At 38.1% G+C, this 20,088-nt stretch overlaps 1 protein-coding gene across 9 annotated transcripts in view; it reads right to left on the bottom strand.

The window, feature by feature from the left end:
• Positions 1 to 20,088, bottom strand: part of MCTP1 (multiple C2 and transmembrane domain containing 1) — a 275,473-nt gene that overhangs the window by 99,004 nt on the left and 156,381 nt on the right. For all 9 annotated transcript variants that reach the window (XM_055699706.1, XM_055699707.1, XM_055699709.1 and 6 more), the window contains 3 exons: positions 17,453 to 17,639; positions 12,377 to 12,470; positions 256 to 358 (listed from right to left, as the gene is read on the bottom strand). In XM_055699706.1, coding sequence (XP_055555681.1) covers positions 256 to 358; positions 12,377 to 12,470; positions 17,453 to 17,639 — 384 coding nt within the window. The remainder of the gene's footprint in view (positions 1 to 255; positions 359 to 12,376; positions 12,471 to 17,452; positions 17,640 to 20,088) is intronic.

Here is a 20,088-nt window from a genome sequence, read left to right as displayed (position 1 = left end):
CTGGTTCCCAAGAAACAGACCTTGCTTTTTTACCTTATTAAAATGGCACCTCTTCTCTAATTTTTTTCTCATGTTTTTAATCCTCAAAAAAGTATTACACTGCTTGGTTTAGAAATACTGGTGTGTGATCGCTATCTTTCTTCAGAAACAACAGCAGGTATCTTCAATTCACACGTACATCCCTTCCACACCCTCCATTCTCAAAGAAAACCACAGCCTAACCGCAACCCCCCAACACGAGATCCAGACACCTACAATGTGAAGATTTTGTTCCATTCCGGATTGAGGTTCTTGTAGATGGTGTGTGTCAGCAGTCTGTCATTGTTCAATTCAACTACACAAAACGGATCACTTTTACCTATAAGAGAAAATTTTGAACAAAATTTATGAACCAAGAAAGCACACCATGAGCAAGGTTTAAATAAAAATTAGTTTTGGTGGCTTTTTTTTATTATTATTATTTCTGTAAAGCTGCATTGTAATTCTCTCAGGAATTAATTCTGGGAAGTCCTATGGCCTGCATTACATTCAAGATGATTGTAACAGACTGTTCATCTCTGTAATCTATTAACATTCTTCACTGAAAGAACATCTTTTTTGTCTTTAAAAAGAGAAATGAAAAGAAAAAAATCACCATACAGTCTTTTCTGATGAAAAAACAGCATGCTCCTAAAAGGTGCCAAGCACCCTTCTGAGACAGCTAAGAGAACTTTAACGGTGCCAATCCTACATCGACTGTAATAATAACATAATTAGAACATTTTGATTCATAGGAAATGTATTATTCCATATTATTTGTAATAACATAGCACCTATGACACTTATCCAAAGACTACATGCTTCACGCTGTAAAAATCCTCTCCCCAAAATCAAAAAGCCTTAAAGGCAGTCTCAGATAAAAGCCTAACACCAGAGAAAGTGGGCAAGTACAATTAAACAATAAGACGATATCAGTTGGAATGATGGGCTGTAGTTTCAGCACAGCAGAAGCTCAAACGTGGTTGAGGTTTTCGTATACATTAAAGCACAATGAAGTAGCTTTGCATATATTTACAAGAAGGTCCCTCAGCATGAAAGCCACCACAGGATAAAGTATGAAGATGCTGCTTTGAAAATGCAGCATATAGATAATGGAAGCAGTATCCTAGACTGGATATGGAAGTTGATTTGGGTTTTTTTTGTTTGTTTGTTTTTTGGTTTTTTGGGTTTGTTTTGGGTTTTTTTTTTTGTCTAAAGAAAAAGAACAGGGAAAGCAAGTGTATATGTGGGGGTACACCTGAATGCGAAATAAGCTGCTTACAGCCAATGACTCAGGTGCTTAGGTATCAGGCAAACAGCAAGGAAAATAATCCCGACTGGAATTTTAGGGTGAAGATGGGAAACTTTTATTAAGCTTTTCCTCAGTTACCCACAAGGTCAAGGTTTGTATTTGCAAAGGAGAAGAAGGAAAGTATACACCTGAATCTCATGCTTAACTACAGCTTGGCTGTGTAAAAAAAGAGCTTTCCAAAGAGGGAAGAAGCCAAAGAAGGGAAGATTGGTACCTCCAGGGATTTGGGCCAACCCTGAAATTTCCTGGAAGGGTAAGAAGGTGTGAGGAAGATCTGAGGGACAGCTATGATGGAAGAAGCAGTAATGAAAACATGAGGAGCATGGTGAGAAGACAGTTGCAATAAAAAGGCAATAAACTGAATAAATCACAGTGTGGAGTAAATTATTTAACTCATATTTCAAGTTGTGACAGTAATGACAAACACTATAAATGCTAGCCAAGACAGAGATGCTCTCCCTCCCACCTATTTTTATTTCCTCCACTAATTGAAGAGAACAACCTTTGCCTTTGGCACAGAATACAAGTGTATGCATTATTTTCATGTGAGGCTACAAATATATAAGTAGAAAGCTGTAGAATAAATTGTTCCCAGAACCCAAGGAAACCTTGTCTGATGGAAATTAACAACCAAGTTGCATGCTACAGTATGGCTCATTCCCATCTCTGGACTTCCTTTGGGCACCCAAGTGTTTGGAAGTTAGTGTTGGCATCGGCCTTCCACAATCAAATCTAGCACACTAAGCAACTGTGTTCCACAATTAGTCCAATAACTCTGTAATGCTTTGTCACGCATTATAAGAAGCCATAAATTGGATAGTTCAATGGGGCTACATTAATGATATTAGGGAGGCATGTAATTTGTTTCATACCTTATACAAATGACAATTAAATCGATATTTAGACAAAGCTGTCCAGGGGTCATATCTCCCAAACTGCAGTATTGATTCAGACTACATCAGAGGTTAATGTGCATATTATTAACTTTAATGATAAAGAATAATTGTTTTAAACACATTGTGAATTACAGTTAGGGCTGATGTTTATCTTCTCTGGTAAACAATATACTGCTGAATCTTTCCCATAAAACTTGAGAAATGATTAATTCATTAGCCAGCAGAGATGGATATATCACACATCTCCATGTTCTCCTACTTCACAAGCCTAAAAGGCGGTAGGCAACTTAAACAATTCATATTTACTTCAGTTCTTTACGTTCCAGTATTTGAAAACAAAACACACAAGAAGGCAGAATAGCAAGGCAGAACAGGTGAGCTAGGTAGGATTACTGATTTCATTTTTTAAACCACCATCAATCATATTTGCATATGATGGTACAATGCAATTTGTGCTTATTAATTGTACACAAATGCAGGAAAATGGACTGCAGTGTCTAAAGGCCATCCTCTGTAAACAAAGATAAGGTATTTACTACATTCATTTATTTTCTAAATTTGTTGACATGTACTTTTTCAATGACTCCTTACAGATTTATATGGACATCAATCCACTTAAGAAAGCTAAATAACATGTAACATTAATCACAGAGGTCCTTGATCAAATCAAAGACAAACTGTTTTCAGAACTAAAAAATATCCCCCCTCCCCCCACCGCCCTCAACATTTCCTGTCTCCTCCCTCCTCCAACTTGAAAACTGTTCGAGACCAAATTTGACAAAAGGAAAGATTGTGAAATGGTACAAGGGAAGGCCCAAATGTCATGGTTGACAAGTGGAAGTTTCACGGCATTGAATACCTCTACTAAGGTATACTGGTTTTTACCGTATGAGGAGGCTATGAAGTTCCCATATGCAAAGCCCTTCACCATTGCCTATGGGCACTTCTTCCATATGCTAAAACACTCATAACCAAGCTGGGTATCTGAAAGGCAACACTCTTCGCTGACGTGCTAAACATATGGTATGTGCAAACGATATTTGGATACCAACCCAAATAAGTGAACATGATCCAGCAAGACAAAGCCAGAGCAATGTACAAGTACTTGGTGAAACTCATATCCATCTGTCATCTTTCAAGTTCTCATTATTAGAAGGAATAACTGCAATCTTAACTGTTGCTGACAGCCACGGCAACCTGCTGCATGGCAAGAGTGTTCAAAATAATGGGATCATTCCCAATGAAAGCCTTAAGAGAGCACTAAAATAATAAAAGACATTGTCCTTTGGTCTCCATGGTCTCTAGGAGGACCAAGGAAATCTAGGAACTTACAATGCATATTCACCAGTGTATTACTCAAAACCAATACCTCAAGCACAACACATACTCTAACCAAGGCAGCCTCAGACAACTTTTGTCTAGTTAATTCAGCTAGCAATTTCCAACAAGACACAGATAAATGGTTTTCCTCATTTTTATGTGAAAGAACCATGTGTTCTGAAAAGCATGTGCTGTCCATCTAGCAGCTCTAAAACTATACTTAAAAACCTTCAATTAGTCTTGTGTTGCCTAAGCTCAGTTACATCATTGCAAATTATGTTGTCATCACAAGTATGCCTTTCACTACAGAGTAAATCACGACTGTCATATACCACCTGTCATACGTCAAGATATTCTACTCAAATTCCTCTGTCTACTGAGGATGTTCCAACTAGCTCTCTGCTCTCTGCCTTCCGCAGGCCTCCAGCTACTGTTCCAGTGGCTTTAGAGGTACTAAACGCTGTTGATCAGGAGGGCAGCCACAAACTTCTGAATACAGCCCAAAATATGTGCTCAGTGCTATCCAAGTGTAAGAGACCACCACATGCTTAAGGCACTCACACATTAAAAGCACACTCCCAGCACAGCCGTAAACAGCACTTAACGATTTTGAGCAATCCCATGACTTCATTGGGACTAAACACTGTTTGAAGGAATTAATGATACAAGTAGGTTAACAAAAAACAGTGAAAGGTACCCTCCAACTTATTGAAATCACACCTGCGGTAAAAGCTCAATAAGAAGTAAACTGAATCTTATTAATCCATTCTGGTGCTGTAATGTCTCATGCTTTTTGGACTCTACTTGTACAGTCCTAAGGGCTCCTGAAATGACAGAAATAAAAGTGCTAATTTACAAAATACATGTAATAATCTCGAAGGGAAAGCAGCTTGTCTTTCAACAGATCTCCCTCACCTTTGTTCTCCCCTCTACAGACCTGGACTACCTAAGAATGTCCCCTAGAAGGAATTCTACTTTTTAATGTAAGCTACCCCTGAAAAAAATTAAAAAACACTTATCTTTTGAAGCTTCCCATTTTATTCAGCATGCTGCCCATTGCATCTGCTTTGACAGATATCCTTGTTTGCGCTGCACTGTATTGAATTTAAACTTTAAACAGGCGTCAAGACAGGAGCGCAAACTGAACTATTTTACTTGGATCTCAGTATTTTACTTCAATCAGCATTGCGTCCCTCATGTTGCACACTATTCACACCTTAATTAAAAATTAAGTCTTTTGCTTGTCACCTTACTTCTCAGAAATAATGCATGCCCCTGGATGAATGGTACACCCACGAGCTGAAACCAGCCCAACTCCGCAAGAGTGGTTAAGTTGCAAGAGAGGCTACCCAGGAACTAGAGAGGTCTCATTTGTTATTTGCTTCACAACCCAAAGTCTCCCACAGCCCAGGAAGTCCCTCACAACAGAAATAAAGTCAGTTCAGAGCCGGGATCCATTACCCGGACCTCAGGAGGCTGGCCACTGGAACAAAATTTTTCTGCTGCAGTTATCTAAAATACACTTTTTTATCATAGAAAAGAGACTTCCATAGTGACAATTTTTAACTGCTTCTCAAAATATTTAGAAAATCAAACCAACAAAACCTCAACCTCTGCACAATTTTAGGTTCTGAATTTTCTTCTCAAGTTGCCACAGCACCGCATCGCCTAACAGTTTTGCAGTCTTTTCTGCTTGGAAAAGTTTGGGAAAGGCCCTTTCCACCAGTTCAAAGGCCACAGGACCTCCACATTTGTAGGTCAGCTGGCTCGCTTTGCTGGAACTGATCAGTGAGCACCAATGATGTGAAGTGGCTTGTGAACCCTTGCGTACTGATGTTCTAGGGCTGCAGAACAGGTCTCAGACATATGCCACTGCAGCCTACCTTCCAGGCTGGAGGTGAGCTCGGCACTGTCCAGTCTAGTGGGCAAGTAAAACAAAATGTTGGGCATCGTCTCAAATTCAACTCCAAAAGCACTGCTTTTTTTTCGCAAGAGATCATATGACATGTGACCGATTCAGATGCAAGTATCTTTTGTTTGTATAAATATGAACTTTACCTGAATATTAGAGCTGTCAAACTGCAATACAATATAATTAATACTTCTGGGTAAGTTAAACAGATATGTCCTTCAGTGGTTCCTGAGGGGGAAGTTGTCTAATAAAAATTTTTGATTCTCGGTAGATTGTTTTCCCAGCAAAAATTCATTTTGGGGCACAGCAATACTTCCAAACAGGGACTTCAACTCAATGTAATTGCACTTCTGCATGCACTTTCTAGCTCCACTTGTACACAAAGCAGAGTCTTCCTTGATGAAAAGCTATCAAAGCTTAAATCTACATTTCTTGCTTGCCATGTTTTATACAAGTTAAACTGTGATGTCCTTTATTAGAAAACTCTATTAAGTACATGCTTTTGTCTCCAGAAAACTGCATGTTGTCTGCATATTGCTCGTTTAGTATCATAAAAAAAGGAGACTTTAGTTAACAAACATATGGAAACATCCATATTTCACACAGTAAGACGATTCCCCGTTTTAGAGAGAAAAAAGACACCTGTGTACAGTCATAAACATAATGCTTTTCTGATTTCAGTCTTTGAAAAAACAGCCTGCAGGAAAGTAAATAATCAGAAAGACCATCAGTCACTGCAGAATGACTTTTTCTTTCTTAATCAGGGCTGCCGTGGACTCTTAGAAGGAACTCCCATTGATGCAATTGCTTTTCAGAGTAGATGCAAAGCAAGAAGTGTGTGGCAGACCCACCTGAAACACTTATTTCACTTCGTAAGGATTAACTTGCAAAGGACAGCAGACAGCATGGGGCTAGCTCCCTGTGAGCCCTGCGGAGATATTTCTACCACGGCTATAGAAAGCACGCATTGCTTCAGTGTATGTCCAGAGACACAAATAATTTTCTAGTTTTGTTTCTTCAGTAGTTTTCTCAACAAAAGCAACCATGTGGCAGGCTAAATATAGATTGACGTTTAGCATTTACCTGCCACTGATCAGTCTGTAAAGCCATATAAACTGACAGGTCAACTCTAGCATTGGCTAGACCATGAAACTGATTGCAAGCAAATAACTAACTTTGTTTTGAACTGTTACACAATTTTTTGCATTGTTCACATTACATTATCAAAACCAAACTGCAATCACCAAGACAACTGAAAACATTTTGGACAGTATAAAAAATTAATGAAGACACTTCAATTCCACTTCTACTATTTTTAAAAGTCAAGCTCACAAACCCTGACTTCACAAAGTTCAACCAAGTTTAATGTGGTTATGAAAGCTGAAATATTGCTTGAATATTTCATAGGCTATTATGGTTCTCCCCTACCGCTGGCCATGCCTGTCTATTACGGATCTAAGTCCTCACAGCCAAAAAAGGCCTTTATTTTTTGGGAAGACAAGACAGCCAGTTCATGACTCTTGGGGGGCAGTGCCACTCATGCAGACGCTAATGTCACTAATGTTGTTCCAAGCTCCCTGCCAGCCAGCTGCTTGCAACAGAGCAGTTGGTCTGACCTTTGGCCAGGAGCAGGAATGGCTCAATAGCATGAGAAGCTGCCTTATCTAATGGATTAAGTACAGGACCCAAGCCAAATGCCAGCTTTGACAAGGACTTGCTCTGTTGGCCTTAGCTGAGTCAGTTAACCTTTCTTAGTTTCCCATCTTTAAAATGGCAATGATAATTCCTCTTTACCAGCACTGCTGCAAACGTGTTGCAACGGACTGGTATCTCGAATGCATGAGATACCTTTACCAGGTGATTCTGTGTAGTGCTACAATCATTTTAAACTCATTTCCACACAATATTTACAGAAAAAAAAATATTAATAATCACAAGTCATCCTTTCACTGTATATTTAATTCTAAATCCTATGGGTCACCAAAAATGTCTTTTAAATCCTAATTTTGCCAGGATTAGTACCCTAACACTGCCACTTTCTTAAAAAAAAAGTAGCTTTGCAGTAAACGATATCAGACTGATGTCTTCAGTCGACCTGTACGATAGGACCAGGTGAAATTTTATCTGCCATAGAAGATGGCCCATCTAGTAGATTTCCGTACTTTGTGAAGATAATTCAAGTGTATATTGAAATCTGGTTGCACTAATTGACAGAGAAAATTACTTTTAGAACCATATTTCCAAAGGGCCTCTGAATTTATTCCTTCAATTTTCCATGCATGGGCTTCCATACCTTTGTGAATTTAACGTTTGTGTACATCACTCTGACATTTCCTAGCATTTGAAGAACAATTTCAAAGACTATTTTTGCACATGTGGTATTAGGACATTTTAGTAGAACAGATTTTAGAAAACTAATTTACATTCTGCATATTTAGCCGTCTTGGTATCTTGATCCTACTTTCAAGTGCTTTAATCAAAATTTTAACATGGAATTTTCTTAGAAGAGAGGCTGAATTCCAGACATAAAACTGAAAAAGAGTAAGGAAAAAAAAAAAATAAATCTGCCTCATTTTTTATGCTTAGTTTCTGTTCTTCAGAGGATGAGATGCCTGAAAAGCTTTTGGCTCTAAACCTAAATGCTACTGAGCTCTTTAGTAAAATCTGCACGACATACCAGGTTCTGAAATCACGGCACCCAAAAAAGCTGCAGACAATTGATTAATAATGAGGTCAGAAATACAAATAAATTTACTTCTAATGAAGACTGGAGACACAGTAATCAAAGTGTTAAAAATTCATTTCATGCACATCTCATTTGCCTCTTAGCTGATATTTATCACATAATTCTGTGAGAAAGTAGAGGCCTAAGATGCTCCAGATAAATGTCTCAATTAATTGTACAGAGGTAGCCCTCTTTGAGCTGAACCAGAGCTGTGAGCTCTTTATTAAAAGCACTATTCTGTAGCCTGTAACCTTGTTCCTTGACTCCTCTCTAGTTTCCAATTTAAACAAGTCCCCATGCGGCCCGCTCTAAAGGGCTTTGTCTCCCTGTCATTGTTAAGAGAGCCGAGGCATCCTGGAAGTGTGAAATCAGACCTCATGAGCTGAACGGTTCCCCAGGGAACGCCGGACTGCGCAGAAGGTCAAAGTCATGGGCTGGACCATCTGAAAGCGTCTGATCGCCGGTCTGTGACACAGCGAGTGGGGTGGGGGCAGGGGGAGAGGGGAGCCAGGGGGCTGGAATGAAACACATCTTAATTAAAGCCCAAAGACAGCAAAACAAACTGTTTTCGAGGCAGGCTGTCACAAGGAGCTTGGATTTTGCTCTGCTAATGAATCCGAGTTGCTAACTATTATTCCTTAAAACAACAGCACTTTCGCCAAAGCCGACCAGACCTGTGGCACATCTTTTCCCACTCTGCTTGCCTCTCATCAGTGATAAGGCAGAGGTTTTGAGTTTTATTTCCTGGTACAAGGAAAAGGAGGGTTGCATCTTTGCCCTGGTTATAGGAGGTGCAGCCGCTGCCTGCAAAGCCGGCGGCAGCCTCCCACCATGACCCACCTACACTTGACATGGCTGCACAGGGAACATGCCGACACCCCTATGGCCTGAATTGGCATGGTGCCTGTGGCACTGCATTGGGTCTGTTGCCTTCCAAACCTCATACAAATTAGGTGAACACAATATGGATTAATTTCAGAGTCCAACTGGCAAGATGAGCCCATTATAATTTGCGTTTTACTGCACCATCAGTATATTCCTTCATGTAGAAGGAGGCCACTGTAGGCACAGGCGCTGATATGCCAGGACCCCACCAGCAGCCCAGCCCTTGCGAAGGCCCACCAGCCTCCCAGAGGAGCCGCAAGTGAGCCAAGACTGGGGGCAAGGGGGAAAGATACCTTCTTTGGCTGAGGATTTAGGGGGAAAAGAGCCCTGCAACAAGTCACTAAAACACAATGGAAGATTTGATTTAAATGAAACTTTCCTCTCAGGGAGAAAAGGAAAAAGTGACCACCACAAGCAAACATCTTTCCATTTGTTAGATTAGTTTCAAAAAAACATATTAAAAATATGTGTTTTCCAGGAAGGGGTACTTGCTATGACTGCAGTTTCCAACAGAACCTAATTTTGCATTGGCGGAAGCCCTAAAATTTTGTCTGGGCCACGGAAAGATGCTGTTTTTCTGGAGCAAACATCCTCATAGCCCCTGCCATTCTCCCTAAGGCCCTGGTCCTGGAAGACATCCTTTCTTTCAGCTCTCCCCAAAAGCACTGTGAACCTTCAAGCACCGTCGGGGAATCTGCCAATCGCTCAGTGGTCCTCCCTCTCCTAGACCTCCCTTGCAAGCAGGCTGAGTGAGGAGAAGTCTCACGTTGTCCTTTTCTGGGGTATTTTGAAAACCCAGTTGTGGCACATTCAAGTGCCCCATTTTCAAACTGGTGGTGCCCACTTCCTCCCCTGCTCACGTCAACCAAAACTTCAGCCCTGCCTGGCATCTTGTTCAACACATGTACGTCGGGGGTGTGTGCTGTAAACAGCATCCTGAACCACCAACTTAAATCTCCCTCTTAAAAAACCCACATGACAAACACCACCCCATCGCACCCCGTACTAACCTTAAAAATTTGAAGTGCACTGTCCGACACTGGGCTATTGAGACTGGAGAAAAAACTACCCACAACTATCAACAGTTTATTAGGGGCTTTACTGAAGTGACCTACTGTAGTAGCATTCAGCTGAACAAGGCTATGGGCTTTCTGTGGAAGGGAGAAGAATTGAGGGTTTCATTAAAAAGTAATTTGTGCTTTTTACTCATTCATTCAACGGGAGTCTCAATTGCTCTTTATTCACACAGAGTTAATACAGTATTACAATGCTGCTCAATGAATGTATGGTAACAAAAGAAAAATTTCACATTTTGAAAGGGAAAAAAAAAGTCCTTTGCAACTGTAGTAAGATTGATGACTACTTAAAAGATTACAGAAATCTTTTTCTGTCTGTGCTTATGCTTAATGATGGAATATTAAGGATTTTTAAAATCCATTCAGCCCAAACTAATAAATTTTGATTTATTGCTTCACATGAAAAGATTGCTGAAAGTGAAATGGGATATCTTCAGCAGACAGGAAACGGAGCAAACCACACAGGTACCATACAGGTGTGTCAGCTACTTTTCAGACTCAGGGGAGGGCAAAAGATTAACTCTGCAAAAATGATACAGTAAGAAGAGCAAACTACTCCATAGCTTTTACTCATACAAGCAATCCTTAGTCGTGTAAGCTGTACCACTGATGACAGTGCTCTCCACACTGACTAATAAGTATTGCTCAGTCAAAGAAAGGTGGAGGGTCAAGTTTTACACAATTTTGCAAACATGATTTATTGACAATCACCAAATAACTACTTAGAGTTATTTCTAAATATTAGTATTCAAAGTTTAATCTGAAATGGACGAGCTGTATATACCCACAAGTTGCTAAAAATAGCTATAAATTACTGCAGCATTTAATAAAAGCCCTTTGTCCTCTTTTCAAAAGACCAGGTGATTTTGTCCAAAATATACAATGATTTCTGTAATGTCTGGAATGCACAGCCATTTCACAAACCATATCTGCTGTTTAAATGTTTTTTTCTTGCTAATAAACAAAACATGTGGGAGACAGGAAGGTACTGAATGTTTTTCCCCTGTCTTCCTGACCATCACTTTAAATGCAATATCGGAAAATTTTTGGTAGCCCTGTACATCTTTAATTGAATCAAATGTATTTCCAAAAAATTTGTTCAACCAGCACAAATGACATGTTGATCTGGAAAAGTCGAAGACTGAACGAGGTCAGGGACTGAATTATCCCATTTGCCCCTGAATAACTTAATCTCTCTCTCTGTTCAGACCACATTGGATTATAAGGTCAAAGCAGAGAGGAATCTTTAGAAGCATTTCTCCAACCTCCCTGAAAATAGAATCTGTTATTTTGCGTGCCACAAACTGGATGATCAGTTTCAACAATAAAATGTCTGCTCTGTTACATTCTCTGAGAAAAAAAAAAAAAATACCGGTACTCAAGCTAATTTTTAAAAAAAACAACTGCTCCTATTAACAAAACATTTAAGTCCAAATTGTAGTTAAAGCAGCTAGATTAATATAGTTTCTTTTTTTGCTTGTTTTTTGCTGTTGTTTGTTTTTTTTTTTAAAGCAGAGATGGCTATTTTCTGAAGCAGTTCATTTTGCTCCATTCAACTTGTGCAGCGTGAAGGTGATTGTACTTCCAGGAGGTAACTTGGACATTTCTGGAGAAATATAGTCAGTATGGCTGAAGTACTTTTTTTTTGTTATTTTGAAAAGCAAAAGGTTATATTATCCATTCAGCTTATTTCACATAAAATAGAAAACAAAAAAAAGATTTTATTTCCCTTCTTAAACAGATAAGCAATAGTTATAGGAAACTGCATTTATTCTAAATGTCTGAAACCAACAGCAGCCTTGCTAACTATCTGGCAGATAGCAAGTGGTTCTTTTGGCAACAACTTTAAAGTAGTATGTAAGTCTAGCACCTTTTGCCTTGTCCTCTGGAATTCAGCTTTATTTCAGATAATTTTTTATATTTTAATCTACTAGAAAAAGAAGTCTTTCCCATGTATCTTTTCCAGGAACTCTGATCAAGAACGTGTATTTCACCCTTCTGAGAAATAATAACCTTTTTGGGCTCTGCTGGCATTAGAATGACCTGTTGCCTTGCTTACAAAACTTTTGTTTGTTCGTCTGCAGGTTTTTTCCTCAATGAGCAGAAGGTGAGACTGTATAAACAGACAATATTGTTTGGATAAACTTATGTTTTAAACATTTATTTTTCCCTTTGAAAAAGGCCCAGTCTTAATATGGTATTTAGTGTCACAGAAACTAAATGAATACTTGCCTGTGACGTCCGCTGCCATCAATGCTTCTGCCCTGATGACCTTCACCTGAAGAAATCCCACATCCTTCATGTTACGGAACATCGTCATTGGACTCTAAAAAAATTATAAAAAGAAAAATAATTCTGGATGGCAAAAGAGACAAACCAAAATCAATATCAATAGCCTCCTCCCTAGCCCACATACAAGTTAGCATAAATCTAACTTACTCATATTCTAAATATCATTTTCTGAAGAATGTATAGTTGTCAGAGTTTGTTTCAGTATTTTGTAACTTTAACTTAACAATTAAAAAAATCAAAGGAAAATATCAGAATATAAATTATTAAGTATAACACTAATTCTACTGAATTAATCCCCTAACAGTACATGAGCAACTGTCCATCAAAATTTTAAATGACAGAAGTGTATTAACAAAATTAACATAAACAATAAAATACTTCCTTTCCCCAAATACTTCTGTGAGATCAATGTTCACATTTGCCCTTTGATGGCCCCAATAATATTTTAAACAGTGACTTCGGGCCAGTGTTGCTTTTGTTGTAGTGGAGCATCATATGCAAGCTTGCATATAGCTTGCAAATAATGTGAGCAAAAACAATCCAAAGAGGATTATGACAACTTAATAATAATCACATGCAAAAAAGATCCAAAAAATGAAAAAGATACTCCAATTCCATTGTAGGAAGCTTTTACTATAAAAAATTGTTTTAACATAAATTTCTGCAGTAGCTACACATATTAAAAAGAGGAAGAAAAATTAAAAGAGTAGACTAATACTCGCATTTATTCATCCAAATTAGTTTTAGAAAGCTGCTTGGAAAATGTGTTCTGTTGCTGCTCTTTTTTCAAATAACTAAAAGTAACAAACTGGGAGTATTGCACCAGTTAGGTGTGATATGCTAAAATTCTCAGGCTCTAACTTTGAATATAATTTAAAAGTTGCAGATTTTCACATTATAGAACATCGAATGCAACTCTGAATCTGCAATCAGTTAATAACAAAACTGGTATTACCGTTCAATTTTTAGATAACCTAGGGGAGGAACTAAAAAAGAGAAGACTAAAACTAGATTTTCAAATCCATTTTAAATCCTCTCTGTGTGTGTGTATATATATATATGGCCTAATTTTTTGTTGCTTTTGCAGGTTTTGTTCATAAATACTAGCACATACCTTTATTTTGAAGTATTTTAAAATCTGAACTAATGCATTTAAATGCTGTGGCCTTTTATAAACTTTTAATACAGTGCAAGTGAAATGTTTTCCATTGCTTATGATAACGACCAGATTTCTAGAAAACGCAAACATCAGGTAAAGCACTAAGTCAACAATTCTTTAATTTCTTATGAAGGCAAACAACTGTTATGGAAAAACCAGAATAAATAACATCACTGATGAAAACCACAGGTGTTCCTTAAGTGAAATATTAAATGTCAGCTTGCAAAAACTGCAGTAGGTTTATGCACAGACAACCTATCCATTAAAATGTTAGACACACAATATGCATCCCTGTCTTTTTATTAATGAGACAACTCCAACAGTTAAATCACACTGATATTAATTTCACAAGCCCCAACTTGACCATTTACTGCCTATAGTGAAGGTTTGACCTTAGTACACCCAACTGCAGAATACAGTTAAGTGTAGTATCCCACACGCTACGTATGTACGAATACACTGATGCACGTTATCATGGTGCAATGATTCCTATTTTTTTATCATTTTTAATATGTTAATCATCAGAAATGCAGCTTATAAATTTCAATGGCCAACTTTAATCAGCATAGTCTCAAGGCCTTGCTTATGTGCTTACAAGCTGAGGGTGGCAGAGACGATGCTACAGATAGCAGGGTGATAATTCAGAAGCATGTTGGCACCGTCCCTCATTTATTACAATAACAATCAAGGTTTGGAAGCTTCTTATCAGAATTGGTACCACAACAGAGGTAATGCGGTTTTAATACCACGATGAAAGTGAAAGGATTTACAAAAATGTTTCCACATTTTACCCAAGTTTCCCCATGACTAAAACACCAAGCCACGGACGGGAAACAAAGCAAAAACCAAATACAGAAGAAGGAAGCCAAGCCGTACAGCCCCCTTTTTCCAAATTTCACCCTGGTAAGCACATCTTGCAAAGGTGCCAGCACTGTATTTCACTTTTCTACCTTTGTTAGCATCCCACAGAATAATTATTTTTGAACTTTTTAGTTCCAGCAAGTCAGATGGCTCAGATTCATTTGCTGCACATCATGACTGTGGAGGCTGCTGAAAATGTATACAATGCCACAGCAGAGGCTCTGGGAGAAGCAAATGACTTTAATACATTACTTTAAATACATAACTTTAAGTAATGATTTATCAGATGATATTCTGTCTTCTTCTTTATGATTATTGTTGAAGGCCTCAAAACCTGCACGGTTTCTGAAGCCTGAAATTTCCATAGCAGTGGAATCCGTGATTTGCTGTGAATCTTTTCAACCCTCAATAGATGGGAAAAGATTGAAATGCTCTGGAGATGAGTCCTCTTTATTTTTTTAATGAAAGGCTGTATAATATATTTTCTGTATGGCTGCAGCAGCTGTCAGGGAGAGCATCTCAGTTCAGCTCTATTATGGGAGAAGCAATACCCCATCCTATGGCATCGAGATACACTGAGGGGCCAGTACTGATTGACAGCTTGTCACCATGACGTCTTATTCCATCTCTGTTATGGAGAAAATTAATGTCACACCACCAGCCTTATGACTCGCTGTCATCTTAGAACTGCTCACCTTTTATCAATGCTCTAAATAACATTTCAAGCCCATCGTCTCACGGTGGACAATCTGGTCAAGGGACATTAAATCGGATGACTGTGAAATGTCATAATAAAAATGGAATGCTAACAACTTCTTCTCTAAACTAGCTCCTCTGGTTTTTAAACTGTGACAAGGGGGACCACGGGTTCAGCACACCCGTTCTGAAAAGGTCACACAATCTCTCTTGGTCTGTACCCATTAATGCGCCCCCCTCCTCACCCCAAAAGGAATTAATCTTTTCAGACAATTGTGGTAAAATAATGGTTCAAACAGTAATGCCTGTTTAATTTGTAAGGCTCTGATGTTCAGCTACAAATGGTTAAATGACAGTAATAGAGTCATTTTCCAAGGCTATTTGATCTGATAGCAAGGTCAGCTCATTAACTGTTTTTGGCTGCAGAAAGGGTGCAAAATACATTTCTCAAATGGAAGCCAGATTTTTTAAGAGGACAAAAAATAAACCCCAAAATGCAGCCACTCAATGGGGAACAATGCATCCTACTAATTGCACCACCTTTCCTTGTATCAGTTCTGAGGTAGAGATATAAATACTAAAGACAAACTAAACACAGTGAAAATAAACTATCTGAATTTCGTTAATCCTTGTCATTTCTTTCATCTGCTGTCCACTGGTCATTTTAATAAAAACAACGAAATTTATCAAAAAGGTATAGTGATGCTACAGTTTTCAAAAACACATAATGAGAAATTCATGCCTATGCAATATGAATACCTTCCAAAAATATAAAGGTTTCCAAATGCATACAGTAATGTAAATATGAGAAAAGACATGTATCCATGATTATGTAAGAAACTGAAATAAATAGATCAATCTTACACCACATAATTATGCTTTACATAGGGGATGAAAAATTGGGAATTTAGGAAAAACCATTAACAACACACAGTCATAATATGTTTCTACGTTGATACTAAATTATCAAAACCATCAGTATCACTTGACTGCCGTATCATCACACACAATAATCCACAGGAATACAGTAATGTTGCACCTGGTAGAAAGAAGCATATCACCTCGAAAACGTACCTGTCAGAAATTTATTATTTTTGTAAAGATCTATCCTGACAACCACAAACTGTCTTGGTGGATTCCAAAATGTGCAGTAACTCTCTTAATTGTAATTATTTTTCAGAGACAGTGCACAATACCTTAGCTCTCAGTTGGTTTAGGAATATTATGTTTAGCCTCACTAAGTCACCTCTATTAAACTGTGTTTACGATAACACTATTGGTGTATGAGTTGTACAAGCATTAGCCGACAGCTGATTCAGTGGAGATAGCCAGAATAAATTTGCTGAAGCGCACATCCTGCTAATCTGTTTGAAGAATATTGTACAGCATTAGTACTAGCACTTCATGTTATCTGCACAGCCTGATAAGGTACATCTTTATTAAATTCAGTTATTGAAAGGATGTCAGTCATGGAATAGGAATATTTTAAAATCTAAAAAAAAAAAAAAAAAAAAAAGGAGCTCTTTGTTAGTCAGAGCTTGGTTTAATGGCTGAGTGTCTAGAGAAGCCTTTCTAAACACCTGGCAGCATTGTACAATAACAGCTTTGTAATTTTAAGTGGAAATAGCTTTTTTTTTTTCTCCTCCTTCTTTCTCCATGTGTAGTGAGACAGTTACTTTTAGTGATTTAGGTATTAGCAAATGCTGGAGTAAGAGCTCCCCTCTCTGTTGCTTTGGTAAAACTACACAGATTCCGTGTAGTGTGAGGATGCTGGGAAATGAAAATAATTTGCTTCAGAATATTTAAAAATGTAAATACTCTTTAAAACAGTTATTTTGATGATGCAAAATACTGCTCCAGCCTCTAATGTCCAGACAAAAACCCCAAGTTTTCTTGCCTTCTAGTAGATGCTCAAAAAAAAAAAAAAAATCTGAAAACTTGGAACCTCAAACCACTTGGCATAAATACTCATTCAAAACTTTACTGTCACTGAGTGACCCCTTATTTATTTTGTCCTTGGCTAAAATTATCTGCAGGGCAGTAAAATTAACTTCCTTACGTTACATAATGGTATCAGATAGCTGAGTTACTATGTAAAAATACATCATAGTATAAAAAGGATTTGTAGCCTTCTTGATGTTACCTGCAGCAGCCGTGATATCAGTAACTGGTTTAAATGATTGTCATTGGTGAGTGTGATAAGGATATAAGGGGATATATTTAGATTTTCCCCCACGATAGTTATTATTTATATAAGAAAACATTTTGCAAACGAAAGACAAAAGAGAAGAACTCCATACATATCTCTTCAGTATCTCCTCTCGCTCCTTCTGGTCCTCCAGGGAGCTGACGGAGAAGTCAGAGATAGTGACTGCAGCTGAAGCTGTGAGAGTGACCAGCAACACCAGGCGTCCCTCTCCGTCCTCCAGCGGCACCTCCAACTTGTGGGTTTGTTCTTTACTCAGGGTCGAAAGGTCAATCTGGCACCTAGAAACAAACATTCTCCATCAGCATATGGTTTTCTTCACATCAAACAAGAGCACACTGGCTTACTGGCATTCAGCTGGACAAAATACCAAGTATGTAGAAATTGCTTCCCAGCTTCTGGAAGGATTTCTCTTCAGCTTCAATCCATGCTGCTTGCTTGACTTTTTTTTTTCTTTTTTTTTTTTTTTCTTTTTTTTCTTTAAGCTACAACCTGCCATGCATGTGAACAATATTAAAAGAATGTACAGACACTAGAAACAAGGTTAGCTAATATGCCTTACTCAAATGCAGCCAAAGAGAATTTAAAAAATCCAGCTTCAGATGGAAATTACACTTTTTAATTACGCCCCTTGTATAAACACAGAACGTAAGTTTTGATGTGAATATTTGTGATGCTATTCATCTAAGGACAGTAAAAATCCTCTCTTGAAAAAATATCTGTGTGGACTTAATTGTGATGAAGTTAACATGACTGAGCATAGAAAAACACGACTTGAGCACCACCCAAAAGGCTCAGCTCTCTCGCAGTAAGCTGTGTGTGGCTCAGAGTCAAAGCTTCATGCAGGCATCCGGGATAAAATTTGATGCCACAACCCCCTATATAATAAGATGTCTCATGTTGTAATGAGCAGGGACTGCTTATAACTGTGCAGAGTGGCTGAAGCCAATCCACCCTGCTTGATCCCCTTCTGAATAACCCTGGCTGTACCACACATCGAGCTAATGAAGAATGGCTCCACACGTGCCAGCCAGCAGAAATATCTCTGCACCATCTTTAAAAATAAAAGGTTGCGCATGGAAGGAAAACCAGTATCCAGTGCTAACAAAGAGCTGACCATAAGCTTTTAATCAAAACAATAGCACCTTAGGGTTAGTAATTAGTCTGTGCACACCTCAGAAGTGTAATATTTTAATTTGTATAATTCATAAATTTCAACTTTCCTAGATTGCAGCCCTGAGCATATCCAGAAATTCAACACCCGTGTTAAATGTAATGCCAGCTTGCACGGCACAGGAATTTCTCTGAAAAAGCACAGTTTGGAATACTTCTACTTATACCATCTCCCAGTAACGTTTTGCCAATTCATTACTCTAAATAAAAACAGTAACAATATTGAAATGAAGTAAATGAATATATTCGATATACAGTTAAGTGGCTGAATACTCTACTTTCAATAGCGATTATTTAATGTGACAAGCACATGTTCTATATGCCACTCTCACTAAACTAAACATCTAGCAAACTCTTTTCATAAAATGTCAATTGATTTTGAAGAGAAAGATAATGTGGTGACCGCAGGGCCAATAAACTGAGAAAAAGGTGGCAGACATGAATAAATAGGCATTTAAGGATAGGAAATAGCCAATTATGAGAATAAATCCAGCCTCATAAAATGAGCACTGTGCTATCACAGGCAGATTAGATTTGCTACAGGAAAAATTCCTTTTTTTTTTTAAACATCTACTGCACTGTTGTGCAGCTGTCAAAATTAAAACTGCTGGAAAACTCATGCAGTAACAAGCTTCAATTAGTTTACAATGAAAAAAATTCTAACTGATGAGCTTAATGTTTACTTTTTATTTTGAACTCTGGTTTATAAGGCTTGAGAAATGAAATTAGCAACAGAAAGGGAAAGACTAAAGATGTTGCTGTCAGTGCAGGCTGATGGTCAATGCAAGTTTTGTACACATACGTAGGCTATCATTTTTATTTAAGGTGCAGTGATTTATCTCAAGCCCTCCTTAAGACAGCAAATGTTGTAATCAAGCATTCAAAGCTGGCATGGGTTAAAATGTCCCTGGTGTTAACTATTCTTTGATTATTTCAAAACAGATACCCCTCAAAAATACATCTGTGCAATAATACTGTGACTTTAACCAATAATCACTGAAAGAACCAGTCTAATCTCTCTTAAAGTCCATAAAAGAATCAGAAAGTCATCATGACACAAGTAAGGCAGAAATAATCCACCCCCTCACTCAAAAACAGGCAACAAAAGCAACCAAGCAACCCTCACTAGAATAAAAAAACCCTCCATAAGTCAGAAAACTGCAATGACTGTAAAATTACAGGGTTTATGTCAGAGCTACAAGCTCCAAGTTCACCAATTCCTAAAGTTACAGCAGTTTTGCAACATTAGCAGTCCATGCTATTTTTTATTTAGGCTAAAAGAAGCAACTGACAATTCGATTTTACCCGTGCACCTTTCCTACAGCTATAATATGTTCCTAATAGCACCGCATCTAGAACAGATTACCTGAGAAATATGTCTCTATTTAGTCTGCTTGATAGATCGCCATGAACAGCCCATCACCAGCTTGTTATTTCCTAAAATCATACAAAAGGTAGGGAGTGATCTGGAAGCTTTTTCCAGCAAAAGTCTTAAACATTTCACAGGAAAAATACTCTCTGAAGGGCCCTTGGGTAATGTGATAAAAAACTAGGGTT

The sequence above is a fragment of the Falco cherrug genome, chromosome Z, assembly GCF_023634085.1.
Source record: "Falco cherrug isolate bFalChe1 chromosome Z, bFalChe1.pri, whole genome shotgun sequence".
NCBI lineage: Eukaryota > Metazoa > Chordata > Aves > Falconiformes > Falconidae > Falco > Falco cherrug.
Note: the sequence above shows the minus strand (reverse complement) of the source record. Positions and strands in the feature narration are given on the sequence as shown.